At 40.6% G+C, this 12,852-nt stretch overlaps 1 protein-coding gene across 2 annotated transcripts in view; it reads left to right on the forward strand.

Annotated features, from left to right (window-relative positions):
• efnb2a (ephrin-B2a) overlaps positions 1-12,852 on the forward strand; it is a 41,482-nt gene that overhangs the window by 1,458 nt on the left and 27,172 nt on the right. For both annotated transcript variants that reach the window (XM_030125354.1, XM_030125355.1), the window contains one exon: positions 12,353-12,636. In XM_030125354.1, the coding sequence (XP_029981214.1) occupies positions 12,353-12,636 (284 nt within the window). The remainder of the gene's footprint in view (positions 1-12,352; positions 12,637-12,852) is intronic.

The following is a 12,852-nucleotide window of genomic DNA, read 5'->3' on the forward strand; positions in this document are numbered from 1 at the left end:
GTGCGTAGCTGTTGTATCACGGCTCTACGGATTTACTGATATATTTATTGTTTGTGTCTTCTTGTGGCCGTTTGGATGATATTTACGCGCAAGGGGGGGACGGTAAGGGCCCGGGCTGCCGTCCGTCCGTCCATCCGTGCGTCCGTGCGTTATGGTAGCACTCCAAACCCGCCTGAGTAGTTTGTGTGATTATTTATAGTTCGTGGTTATATTTCTGTATCGATTGATGAAAACGTGGCTCATTTATGTTATATGCGCCTGCGTAAAAATGATTTTTGGAGGTAATTTGACGCTTCGCTTCTTGGATCAATAATAACTTTGCTCGGCGTGTTATAATTCATATTCGACTTATAACAGGTCCAATTAAAAATAGCAGACCTTTGAAGCTATATCGAGGTTATTATGAAGGAGTCTCGTCAATTCCCTCTCCCTGGTTGTGTTTGTGCAGGCTTCATATAGGGTGTTATTTTTATCCAGCTTAATGAAGATAATATTAATGAGAGAAATGAGTCGGCCACAGATGGATCCTAGTCGTGGTGAATGTGTGTGTATGTCTATGTGTGTGTGTGTGTGTGCCGAGGCGCAGGCTTCACGGAGCCACTGGGACGCACCGACGGGCCTCTGATGCGCGGCTCCGGTCCCCTGCACTTGGCGTGGAAAGAATTAAATAATTAACCGAACAACAAGCAGATTCTTTGGGATCATTTTTCGCTGTTAATATGTTTAGTGACATGAAAAGTTTTAATAGAGCAGCGTACGGCTCCAGCCCGTCTACAACCGTCTCACGATCCCACCAAAAACCGTCACAACAGTAGACAGACCTGGGTGGAATTTTCAGGATGTCCCATACTGTGATGTGTATGTTTAAACAGAGAGTGCGCAAGCTTTTGACCTCCAACTGGATGATGTTTTTGCGAACAAAAACGCATCCATTAAACTAAATATTCCATTTTTTGCTCAGTTTTACGCATATATTCCTCAGTCTAACAACACCTACTCTCTGCGTGGGGCTCATAAATATTCCCGCTGCCCTAGAAAGGCGGTTAAACTCTATTCTGCAAATAAAAAAGGGTGTCTTTCTCCTCCTCTACACCCCTGGTCTCAGCCCGGCGGGGGGCGCCCCTCTTTGTGGCCGCTTCGTCACGGCCAAACTCCAGCTCCTTCAATAATTCAGCTTTTGGCTTCAGTACAACTAGAAAGCCCCCTTTTTTTTGCTCTCTTATGTTTTGTTCTCCACTCAAATAAAACGATGTTATGAAAGTCTAACAGGTGTCTATTGTTGCTTTGGATAGGAGCGGTTTCTTATGGCGTGCGTAAAACCGTGCGCACCTGGGCCTTGTTTGTCTGCGGTGCTCTGTGTTTGAGTAGATGTTGAGGGTGGATTTGCTGCGTTGTCTGCGGGACTGAGATCTCTGGTGTTCTATATTCAGCCAACTCGGCCTTCTAGTCTTCTTTCTGACACAGCCATCTGACGCCTTTGAACCCAACTATTGACGCACCGCTCTATACCTTAACTCCATTATATGGTAGAAAACGGTAAAAAACGTGCTTTAAATTAAAATTATTGTTGAATTTTCTCACATTTCAGCCCAAATGGCACCTTTCTTTGTTATATGTGAAGCCGTGGTGCAGTGAATTGTAGTGTATGCCACTCACTAGGACTATATGGTGCCATTTGAACACAGTTTGGTGAAGAACAAAACACTTGGAAACCATTTGGTCAGATAGTTTAGTTTCAATACAAAGTGGCAGATCATGTAACAGTAAATATAAACATTGCATAGAATATTTGTAGATGTAGTTACTTTTGGCAACAGGTCATTTTGTGCCTTTAAAAAAAAAAAAAAAAACATCTCCCTCATAATAACCAGAACATGAAACCTTCCTTCTACTGCTGCCCCTTTGCAAATTAGTCTGTCATTTTACTTGGCGCGTCAGTTTTGATTTTAGAAAAAAAAAAAAAAAAAAAAGACAGGGGGGGGGGAGAAAAAAAGCTAAAAAAGAACGTGTGTCCACCCTTGGAGCAAGTATAGGCTTCGGGCTGCCACAAATGCAGCGGGCATTCCGTGGAATTAGCGTGTGCGTGTGCGCATTCTTTGCGTTCTGTCTGGGTGAGGAGTTCAGAGGTAAAAGGCCACAGAGTGATAGCATTGTGTGACAGGATGCCTCTTTATTTTAAGCAAATACCCCCCTGCTTTTGTTATTTGGAGTTGACTGAGCTAATAGTGCATGGGACAGTAACTTCAGGTTCAAGTTTTTCTGTCTGAAGCAAAAAAAAAACAACAAAAAAACTTGAGATCTGTAACTTTAATAGAGAACATGGCTTTTATGTTGTGCTTTGATATGTGATGAATAACTTGTCTCTGAGGCCCTTCCTTAGATTTTTTTTTTTTTTTTTTTTGACAGTCATCATATCTTGTCAGTTATTCCTCTTCTTGTAACTGAGAATCCCAAAGTGTGAGTGTCTTTATTCAGCAGCTCAGCAATATGCTCAACAGACCAAGTTGTCCCTGCTTCTGCATCTCTCTTTTAGTTTGCGTTAGTCGTCCTTCTTTGACTATTCAGGAAGGATGAATGTTAGAAATGTGAAGGCTCCAGGCCAGTTTAATGCCTTTGTGTGTAGGCTGGGGGAGAGGATAAAGAAACAGCCAGGCTCTCTCACTCTGCCTATGTGTGTGTGCTGGCAAAAAAAAAAAAAAAAAAAAAAAAATCCCTCCACAGGGCCCACGGCTGTGTCGATTAAACCTCATTGTTGTTTTGCGCTTTACTACTTTACTGCCCTTATGCATGAACCTCCTAAGAAAAAAAACAAGTGAATGACCCCACCACCTCCTCACCTCCTTCCTCCACCTCATCCTCACCCCCCAATCTTCCCTCACATAGACACACCACATCACCACATCATGCCACTCTCACACACACCTCCTTCTTCTGGTAATCCATTTTGTAGTTGGGAGGGAGAAACAAAAGAGAGGCCTGCTTTACATGCTTTATGTAAAAGGAGCGCTCCCTCTCCTCCACTGCAGTTCATTAAGAGATTACATAGAAGCCCAAAGGCCCTTTGTGACCGGGCAGTGACGGGGGCACCTCTGTGGGTCCTTTTGTGAATGTAGGAAAGGGGGTGTCTGTGGGGTGGAGGGGGGGACATAGAGATGCAGGTCTATGAATGACATGAATGAGTGACGAGGCTCTAATTCTGAATGTTGTAACCAACCATCCCTACTTTCCAAAACCCCCGGAGTGCCTCTAATTTTACCTTTTTCTTTCCAGTTTTCTCTCTGACAAGAAGAAAGATCCGTTGTTTTAATTTAGCTACATCGAGGGCGAGGGTGAAGATTTGCCGAAGGGGAGACAGAGAGAAAGAAAAAGGAAAAAGGAAAAGAGGGAGGTAGAGAAAAGTAAAAATCCTGCTGTGTTGGAGTTCAGACTGCTGGGGTTATAAAGGTTGACGTGGCTTTTTTTATGATTACCGCCAAGAGAAAATTGATGATTAAGATGGTGTAATGAAAGAATAGGAAGTGAAAGAACAAGAAAAAAGGCGAGAGAAATGAAACAGAGAGGGAGAGAAGAAAGAAGGGAGGGCCCCTGGGGGCGAGGAGGGTAATTATGTCTAGGCCTGCTCAGGTCCCATAGGCCTGGATTACTGGATGAAAGGTAGGGCTGAAGGCACAGAGAGCAGACAGAACCGACTGAGGACGAGGAGGGGGGATAGGGTGACAGGGATGTAAAGACCCCCGTCCTCTTGGCCGACAGAGGGCGAAAGCCGGGGTGCCGCGAAGAATTGCAGTTGGATTAACCCTCACTATGCCCGGCTTGGCCCTCTTTGTCTGCCGCCTTAATGAATCCTCACATTGCAGCCGGGATTCAGAGTCAAACAGTTGCTCTTGATCTGCACTAAATACCCCCCCCACCCTCTCTCTCTCTCTCTTTCTGTGCCCCCCCTCCCTCACACACATTCCCTTCTCCTTCTTCCATTCGTTCATTTCCACTTTGTTTTCTCATAACTTCAGGGCCACAGGAAGAGAACGGAGGGGAGATGGGGATGGGGATTACACCAGGGCGGCCTGTTTTGTCCTGTACAAATCCAACAAGCCGTTGGTCTAAATAGAAAGTCTGAAAGAAGCAGAGGAAGGGGGGGGGGGGCGGAGTGGAGGGGTGTAGATAGAGATGTACGGTGACAGGGAGGTGTTAGGATTTTCAGATTTCACAGACAGGATGATCAAAGTTTTCTGCTTTTGCTTGGTTTTTTTTGTTTTGCTTTGTTTCGCTGGCGACAGATGCAGTGGTCATAACCTCAGGAAGTAGGTCTTACAGTCCTCCTCCTCCTTGTTTTCCTTTTTGCTCCTTTTGCCCCACACATTTCCTCTCTCCTCCCCACACACACACACATATATACACACACACACTAAAAAAAACACCAAACTCAAAGGTGAAGAAAAGCGGGTTCCAAGATAAACGACGTAAACAGATGTCACTCTGCAAATTGACTTTCATGTCGTCCACTTTGGTGTCACCCACCTGTTTGTTCAAATCACATCTGGAAAAGACGCGGCCTTCATTTCACTTTATACATAACTTACGGAGGAGTTTTACACAGCATTTAGCGCAAAAAAGTCTCAGTTTTGTTGTTTCGATTAATCCAAGTAGTCGATTAGTCATAGTGGTGATTGCAGAAGAAAATAAAACAAACTATTGGGGCAAAACACCAAATATTCATTAATTTTCTGTTTTTCATTATCAAAACTGTGCATAAAATAACAGATCAATACACTAGGACGTGATCATTAGTTTGACCTCTATGTTTAAAGCAAGTATTTGTAATTATATCAACATTTAGAGCAAAGTAGTAGTTAATTACTCAAATAGATGTTAAAAGTATCTGAATAACAGATTAAACAGTAAACACTTCAGTTTTGTATTGTAGTGTGAAGGTTTTTCCTTTTACTTGCTATATGCTGTTTTTTTCACTTGAAAACAAAGATTCACTATAGATAAAAAAAACATGTTGCACCCTTATGTTACAACTCAAATTTAACATCCTTAATCTACAATTTATATGTAATTAATAAATGTCAGATTAATTTCACACCAAAATGACTTTGTTGCCGCTGTTTAATAAGTTTATTGAACTTTTTTCTGCTTCATAGTTGAATACATGCAACACAGACAGACATATTCTGCATTTGTAAGGGCTTTGTTGGAAACTCCAGATTTCTGATTTTGCTGCTTTATTCTAAAACCTTGTCAGCGCTAAAGTGTGGAGGCTTTTTTTCTTATCTGTCTTTTCTGAGTTCAGGCACCTGTGGCTGTTCTCACCTTCCCAGCAAATGGCCTGACAGTGTGGTTAGAGATGAGAGAAACGAGGGCAGCTGATGGAGCCGACGGCTCGGCTCGGCGCCTTCTCTCCGTTAACTTTTCTTTTTGTCAGAGCAGTTGGTGTGTGTTTGGAAGAGGAGGAAGGGGGGGAGGAGGGGGGAGGATGGGGGAGGATGGGGGGTAAACAGTGATGAAAGAGTGAAGAAGAGGAGCGATACTGTACGTCTCTCGCTGTCTTTCTTCTCCGTCGAGCTCTCGTCACCTCCTGTGATTATAAATTGTGGAGTGTTGCCCTCATCGAGTGGAAGGACACATGGTGTGTGACATGACGGAAAAGTTTGAAAGCGCCACAGACGGACAGAAAACTCATTTCATCTCATTTTCATCTACAGGGAATCTGTCTCTTATGTTTCAAGTTATTTAATTATAGTTAGGTATAAAATTGTAGAAATAGTTTGTTCTGTTAAACCAACTGTCAAAAAGTAATGAAAAACAGCAAATGACTGAATGTTAAATGTCTTTTTCCAACTTTTTGTGTCAAACAACAAACTGATTAATCGACTACTCACTCTCACCACTACTACTCAACTCAAATTAAAGTTGTTTTTTTTTTTATTTGTTTTTTACTTTAAATTATTTCATCTGTATAAATATAACTCATTATTAATGAATTAACAGAAATGAATTATGGAACAAATAGTTTAGTCATTACAGAAACTTTTCATTTCATAGAAAAGCATAGAAAGTTAAATCAAGTGTATAAAAACAGCAACAAATAAATTATTTTTAGTTGAAATTTACCATGTGTGGATTTGTATTTTAGATTAAAGATCTTTTTCATAGTTTGCAGAAGTTTTCTAAGTGTAAAAGTGTAATGTATAAAACATAAAAGTGTAACTTTTAGCCTTTAGTGAATATATCTATTATATTATTCAAGTAATTAAAAGTATAGGAATAGTAGAATAGATGGTTACAGCCTGAAAACTACTTTTGCATTCGATTAATCGACTACTTTAACATAATATTTTGGAGCTTTTTTTTGCTCTTAATATTGTTTCAAACTTCTATAAAAGTTTTTCAAACATGAGAAAATAGTTTTAGCTCCTTACTTATCACATCCTTTCTCATCTATTATCATTTATACCCTAAAACGCATGATTGTTAGGAGATTCTTTACTGACAGAGGGACGGAGAAGTCTGAAGTTTTTACGGTTTCGGATCTGCTGTGGCGAGGTTTGACGACAGGACAGAGTTTATTTCAGTGAACGGAAAGAAAAGGTCATCACATACATTCAGAGTTATTTATTCAGTAACTTTTCAGCAGTAAGTGGAGCGTCCCAAAGGCGTAACAGCGGGGTTAAAAGGTCAACTGTATGTAATTAGTACAGCAAACACCACACTAAGTAAATCTTCTACTGGCTCTTCTCCATATTCTTACAACTTTAACCTGCTTAACAGTTTGTTTTGGTGCATATCTTCACAGTGTTTACATTCGACTTTAACGGCCTGTAATGCTTTTAGTGCCTGATCTCTAGGAGTCGCATGCGCCGGGCCACGCTGATAAAGCGCTCTCAGCTCTTTGGCTCTTTGCAGGAATATTTATGGCTATGGTGGCGGTAGGGGATCTCACTAAAATAAGGAGGAGGGGGGGGGGGGGCTGGTTTAAGGAAGAGCCGAGGAGGGGTTGAAGGGCCAAGTGTGCCTCGAAGCAGGGTTTGGGGAGGGGGTCAAATGCATTTACAGTCATGAGACGGCCGGCCTGGCTTTTATTTGTTTTCTTTCTCTGGTTTTGTCTCTTCAATCTCATCTCGACCTTGTGTACCTGCTGTTTTGTCGTACTGGCTTTCTACTGAGCCAGTCCGACATTTACCTGTCACAAAAGTCAGTCACAGGGGTGGAAACGAGGAACAAACGAAAGACTGTCCAACTTGAAAATCTCTCCGTCTTTGTCCCCCCCCCCTCAGTCTTTTTGTCTTTTGTTAAATCCAGACTAGCTCATATTTGCTTCTTAATCAGTCTCTTGGCAGCTTATCTTAAAACCCACATTCAAACACTTTTTTTTTTTTTTTTTTCGTCTTTGTCAGCATTTATTGAATACTTTCATTATACAGCACTTTGTGACAAAAAAAAAAAAAAAAAAAAAACATCAGCTGGCTAAAATGCTGCAATGTAATAGAGAGGATGGAGCGTGTTAGTCCTGTTTTTCCTCCGCCTCTGGCAAAGGCAGAGCTTAATTTTCAATTGTAAAGACAGAGAAAGAACAGGATACAGCACTTTACGATACCTTATCTCATATTCTGTGAGCAGAAATATAGAAAACACACCCCGAGAAGTGTGAGAGAAGCAGCGCCATGACGAGATGAGTACATAAGGAGGAGGAATTTTATCCAACTCTTGCATATGTGCGTGTGTGTGTGTTTGTGTAATGCAGCTTTGCCCACTTCCTGCACAGATTACATTCATTCTATAACTCTGACACCCATGTTGATATGATTGTAAGGCATTTGTCAGCAGGAAACAGTGGGAATGATTCACCTGTTCACTGTTCTGTTTGCTGTAGGTTTGTCATATTTTTAGTCTCTTTCTGCCTTGAGCTACAGAACAAATTAAAGGGAAAACCTGATGAGAGTCTATATTTTTGTGAAACTTTTCCTTTATTTACATTTATTTACCGCTCATAAACTTAGCCTAAATTTGATCACTGTTCTTCTCAGTTTATGGCCTTTTAAAGTTATTAAACTGGAAGTACATATGGAGGGGAAGGCCTTATACTAATGCAGCTGAGTAGAAGATACACAATAAAATGCATAATAGTGATTAGGGATGTAACGATTACCGGTATAACGATGAACCGTAGTAAAATTTCCGACGATTAGTGTTACCGTTTAAATTCTAATTATCATGATAACCGTGTTTGATTACCACATTTTGAAAGAGAAAGAAAGAGAGAGAGACTATCTATCTATCTATGAAAAAGAAACTAAAACAACTCAAAACTTGATTTGGAAAATGGTCAAACAGTGGCCATAAGGTGCCATCTTTAATACACATTTGTATGTTTGATGTTTACATGTTAATATTTGAATGTTTCTGCAACAGAAAGTACATTGTGCTGTTATTTTATGTTTTGTTTTGTTTTGTTTTTCCAAAATACAACTTGGTTAAATTATTTCAGTGTGTGTATAAGTACTTTTGGAACATTTTGAGCACATTTCAACAATACCGCGATAATAATGGTAACCGTGATAACTGTGATATAAAATTTTCATATCCCTAATAGTGATAAAATAATAAAACGCAGTTCAGTCAATTAATTAAATCTGGAGAATAAACATAGTTTTTAGAATACAATGCATGTGAATGGGTTAAAAAAAAAGACCCCACTTTTTTATTAAAGAACAAGTGTGTGGTTGTTGGCACATGTTACATGTACAATAGGTGTGTATTTGGACCCTGACCAGCTGAACCTGACAGCACCTGCTCTTCACCTCTTTATGTCGTCTCCGTGGCAGCAGAGTACTGAAGCGCTTCCAGATCAATGTGTTTTAGATAAATAATGGCCACCGCATGCACCTTTTAGTCAAAGCACATGCATGCATTCATGCTGCACCCCCCCAGCCCCCCCCCCCCCCCCCCCCCCCATGAACACACATGTGCAGCGACACGCATGACTGAGCGTTTCCAACTACACACACAAACACATAAGGTTAATGCACACACATACAGCGCCACAGTATTTGTGTAGAAGTAAAACCCCTGAGGTTTTTTTGAAGGACCTTTCCTCTCGCTCTCTCTCTCTCTCTCTCTCTCTCTCTCTCTCTCTCTCTCTGCTCCAGTTGTCTCCTCTTCTTCCTCCTCCTCTTCCTCCCGTGGACACAGATGATGAGATGATGCCAGATGGCGCTGCATTGCATAGACATACATGCTTTTCTTCCCTCTCTCCCTCTCCCTCTCTCCCTCTCTCTCTTTTTTTTCTTTTTTTTGCCGTGTCCGTCACTGGACACACAGTAACACCACTGAGTGTGTCCCCGGGGGGCAAAAAAATATTCACTTGTCCTAGTTATGTGCTGCTTGTGCACTTCATCCTCCGTGTGCGTTGTTGTATATGTATGCGCTCACTTGTGTGTGTGTGCACCCGAAGGAAAGGAGATGATGGGAAGAGAAGGAGAAATAATGTATGTGTCTGTATCTGAAGCTTGGAAAGACAAAGACAGTTTGTGGCAGAGGAAGAGCGGAGAATCTAGCAGCCAGTACTGTATATGTACAGTACTGATTATGCATTGAATTTCCCCCACTGCTATTTCATTTAGCTCTCTTTGTTAATTATGAATCGGCTCTGCGTCGCCATCGGTCCCCTGTGTGAAAGCTCCCCTGCCGCCCAGCGGTGGCTGGCTTTGTAGTCAGAGGAAAAAAAAAAAACAGTAATAGCCTCACGCTGGTGTTCAGACCTTCCTGGTAGAGCAGGAGAGTTAGTCGTGTTCATCGCTTCAGTAATGATCTCAACTCGAGCTGTTTTTGCACTTTAACACCAAGCAAAAGGTCAAAGTTCAGCTGAAGGTGCTCAGTCTGCCCACAGCTACACTCAAAGGTCTCACACTGCATAGCCTTTACCTTCACGTACATGTAGGAGTGGATACAGGATCATCGGGGAAAGGAAGGAAAATTCGAATCATATATCAGCCATGTTAAGGATTTATGCATCAAAAATATCTTCTAAACACTTGAGCATTCGAAAGCACTAGCTTATTTGATTCAGTCATTTAGTTTTGTAATTATTTAGTTTAGTGCATTTCCACCCCCACCTGATGCCTCCACTCATTTTGATTTACCTTCTGACTATTATTTATTTATTCATGGTTTATTTGAGAGGGACGGTTACAGTAAACACAGATAAACTGAAAACAGCCATCCAGTGCAAGTCTTGTTTATAGCAGATGCTAATTTACAACAACCGTCCCTAGAGGGGCTTTTTGAGACTGAAAACAGTGAAGTATGAAAGGACAAATGCTAAATATAACTCAGTGCAAAATGGCACACATTTATTGACATTATATTTAGACGTCAGCACTGGTTTGTCGGCCTCTTTTTGTCATGACCTAAATATGAGGGACCAAACAATAATAGACAGACACAACATCGATACTGGGATACACTGTATTACTTTCTATTGTGATAAATTATTAATCCACATGCATCCACCAAACAGGATTAAAAGAAATGATAGTGATATAATATTACAGCATGTATTAGCTAAAACTCTTTTTCTGTATTGTTTTGTCTAAGTGTTATATATAATTATTATTTATATATTTATTTATTTTTTGCCATTTTAGGGGTATTTTTTCCATTAGTTTAGTTTCTTCATTTCCACAGATGTCTTTTTGACTTCATATATCATGGATGATGTCTCACAAAGTATTAAGTATCACAGAATATACTATCGATACTATCATGGCAGTAACGATATGTATCATATCTGGGGTTACCGTGTGATTCTTGTTACTCACAAGGACAAAAACGTAGATCTGTAACTCAAAACTATTCTACAGAGTTGGCTGATAATAAAGAATGACACTAGTCTACAAGTAAAATGTTTCCAGAATAAAAGTAATGAAATTTTACCACGTGTGAGACACTGATAAAGAAAAATCAAGTCAAAAATGCTGGTTGGCTGAAGTTTCCAAGGTACAGTCTTGGGTCAAAATGTGAAATTTGAGAATTAGCTAATGAGATAGTGGGTTTTACTCCCAGAGCTACTTCAAAACATTGTCTTCACCTTAAAATACATTCACTTTACAGGTTCTATCTAGTGGAAGATTTATTAATCTATTGTATAAATACATGCACATAAACCAGTATATATGTGTAATAACACTTTATCATATACCTTGAAAACATCAGCAAACCACCACTTTTGTCATTTGTTTTCCAATTAATCTTATTAAAATTCATAACATTTAGCACATTTAATCTCTGAAGCAGATAATTAAAAAAAAACAAAAAAAAAAAAAACAATTGTAGACCAGTGTTATAAGTTGTAGCCTATTTAAATGTTTTCCAGCATTCACACTCATTTTCATTAGTTTAATTTTTAATGTAGTGGCTAGTACGTGGTCTGTAACAATGCGGACAGTCACCCAACTTTCCTCCTCCGTTTACTTGTGCATGCGATCAACACTTTTTCAGCCAAAATAGCCTCGCTAAAATTTTCCGTCTTTTTCATTAGTCAGCATTTGCATTATATTCCTGTCTATTTCCTTATACCACTATTCACAGCATGCCATAAAAAGCCTCCTGGGCACCCATGGTTAACATTTCAAATTGTAGTCAAGCGTGGGGCAAATTCGTTTAGTGGATAAATACAAGGTTTCACCTCCAACTGGAGCACACACTGTGTGAGTGTGTGTGTGTGTGTGTGTGTGTGTGTGTGTGTGTGTGTGTGTGTGTGTGTGAGTTTGTGCAATCATAGGAATGCTGCAGGGGCTCTTGGTACTTGGAGACTAAATGGCAACATTATTTCAGTTTTGGGAAGAATTTAGGGAAATGCGAGTACACTCCCAGAGAAAAGCCTTCAGGCTGTGCGTCTATCTGTGTGTCTCTGCTGCTGTGTCTAACGCACAGATTTTTATTGTTTCTTTATATTCTGTTTTGTATTCCAGCTCTGTTCTGTCGTTTTTCTTGCATCTGGGAAGCGCGTCGCCTTCTCCTCATTTATCCGCTTAATTATTCGCGGTTTCGGTCACATTGCTGTAGAAAAGCTCTGATTTTTTGTGCAGATATAGGGGTCACTTTGTACCACATGTATGCATGCGCATTCAGACATCAGACATTCCACCATTATCCTTCATCATCTAAAATTAATGGACACAATCAGTAATTACCACATCAATAATTAAACTGACTTCACTTTTTGAAAGATATGGACCGACTAATGGCAAACACTCCAGTCTGCAATGCATAATGGATGACTTATCATCAGTTTCTCTGGATCTAACTAATATCCTTCTTTCTCTGCCCTCCCTGTGTCTCCTTTCAGATTCATACCAGGCCAAGGCGTGGTATTGTACCCTCAGATTGGGGATAAGTTGGACATTGTATGCCCTCGCGTGGACGGCGGGGTGGGTGATGGCGTGGAGTATTACAAAGTGTACATGGTGCCCAGGGAGCAGCTGGAGAGCTGCACCATCACTAAAGCCGACACGCCGCTCCTCAACTGTGTCAAGCCCGACCAGGATGTCAAGTTCACTCTGAAGTTTCAGGAGTTCAGTCCAAATCTATGGGGCCTGGAATTCTTTAGAGGGAAAGACTACTACATCATCTGTAAGTACACTTTCTGACCTTCCCCAAAGGGATCATAAATTAGGTGTTACATAATTTAAGAGGAAAAACTGTCAGCAAGGTTAGAACAGCAGTTGGTGGGGACATTCCCTGTATTTCTACATGGAGTTTACTGTCTGTTTGTGGATTTTTGCAGTTCTCAGGAACACTATTACTAATTTGTACATTTGAGTTTAACTTTATCGCCACTTTATTGTA

This window comes from Sphaeramia orbicularis, chromosome 21 (assembly GCF_902148855.1).
Source record: "Sphaeramia orbicularis chromosome 21, fSphaOr1.1, whole genome shotgun sequence".
Lineage (NCBI taxonomy): Eukaryota > Metazoa > Chordata > Actinopteri > Kurtiformes > Apogonidae > Sphaeramia > Sphaeramia orbicularis.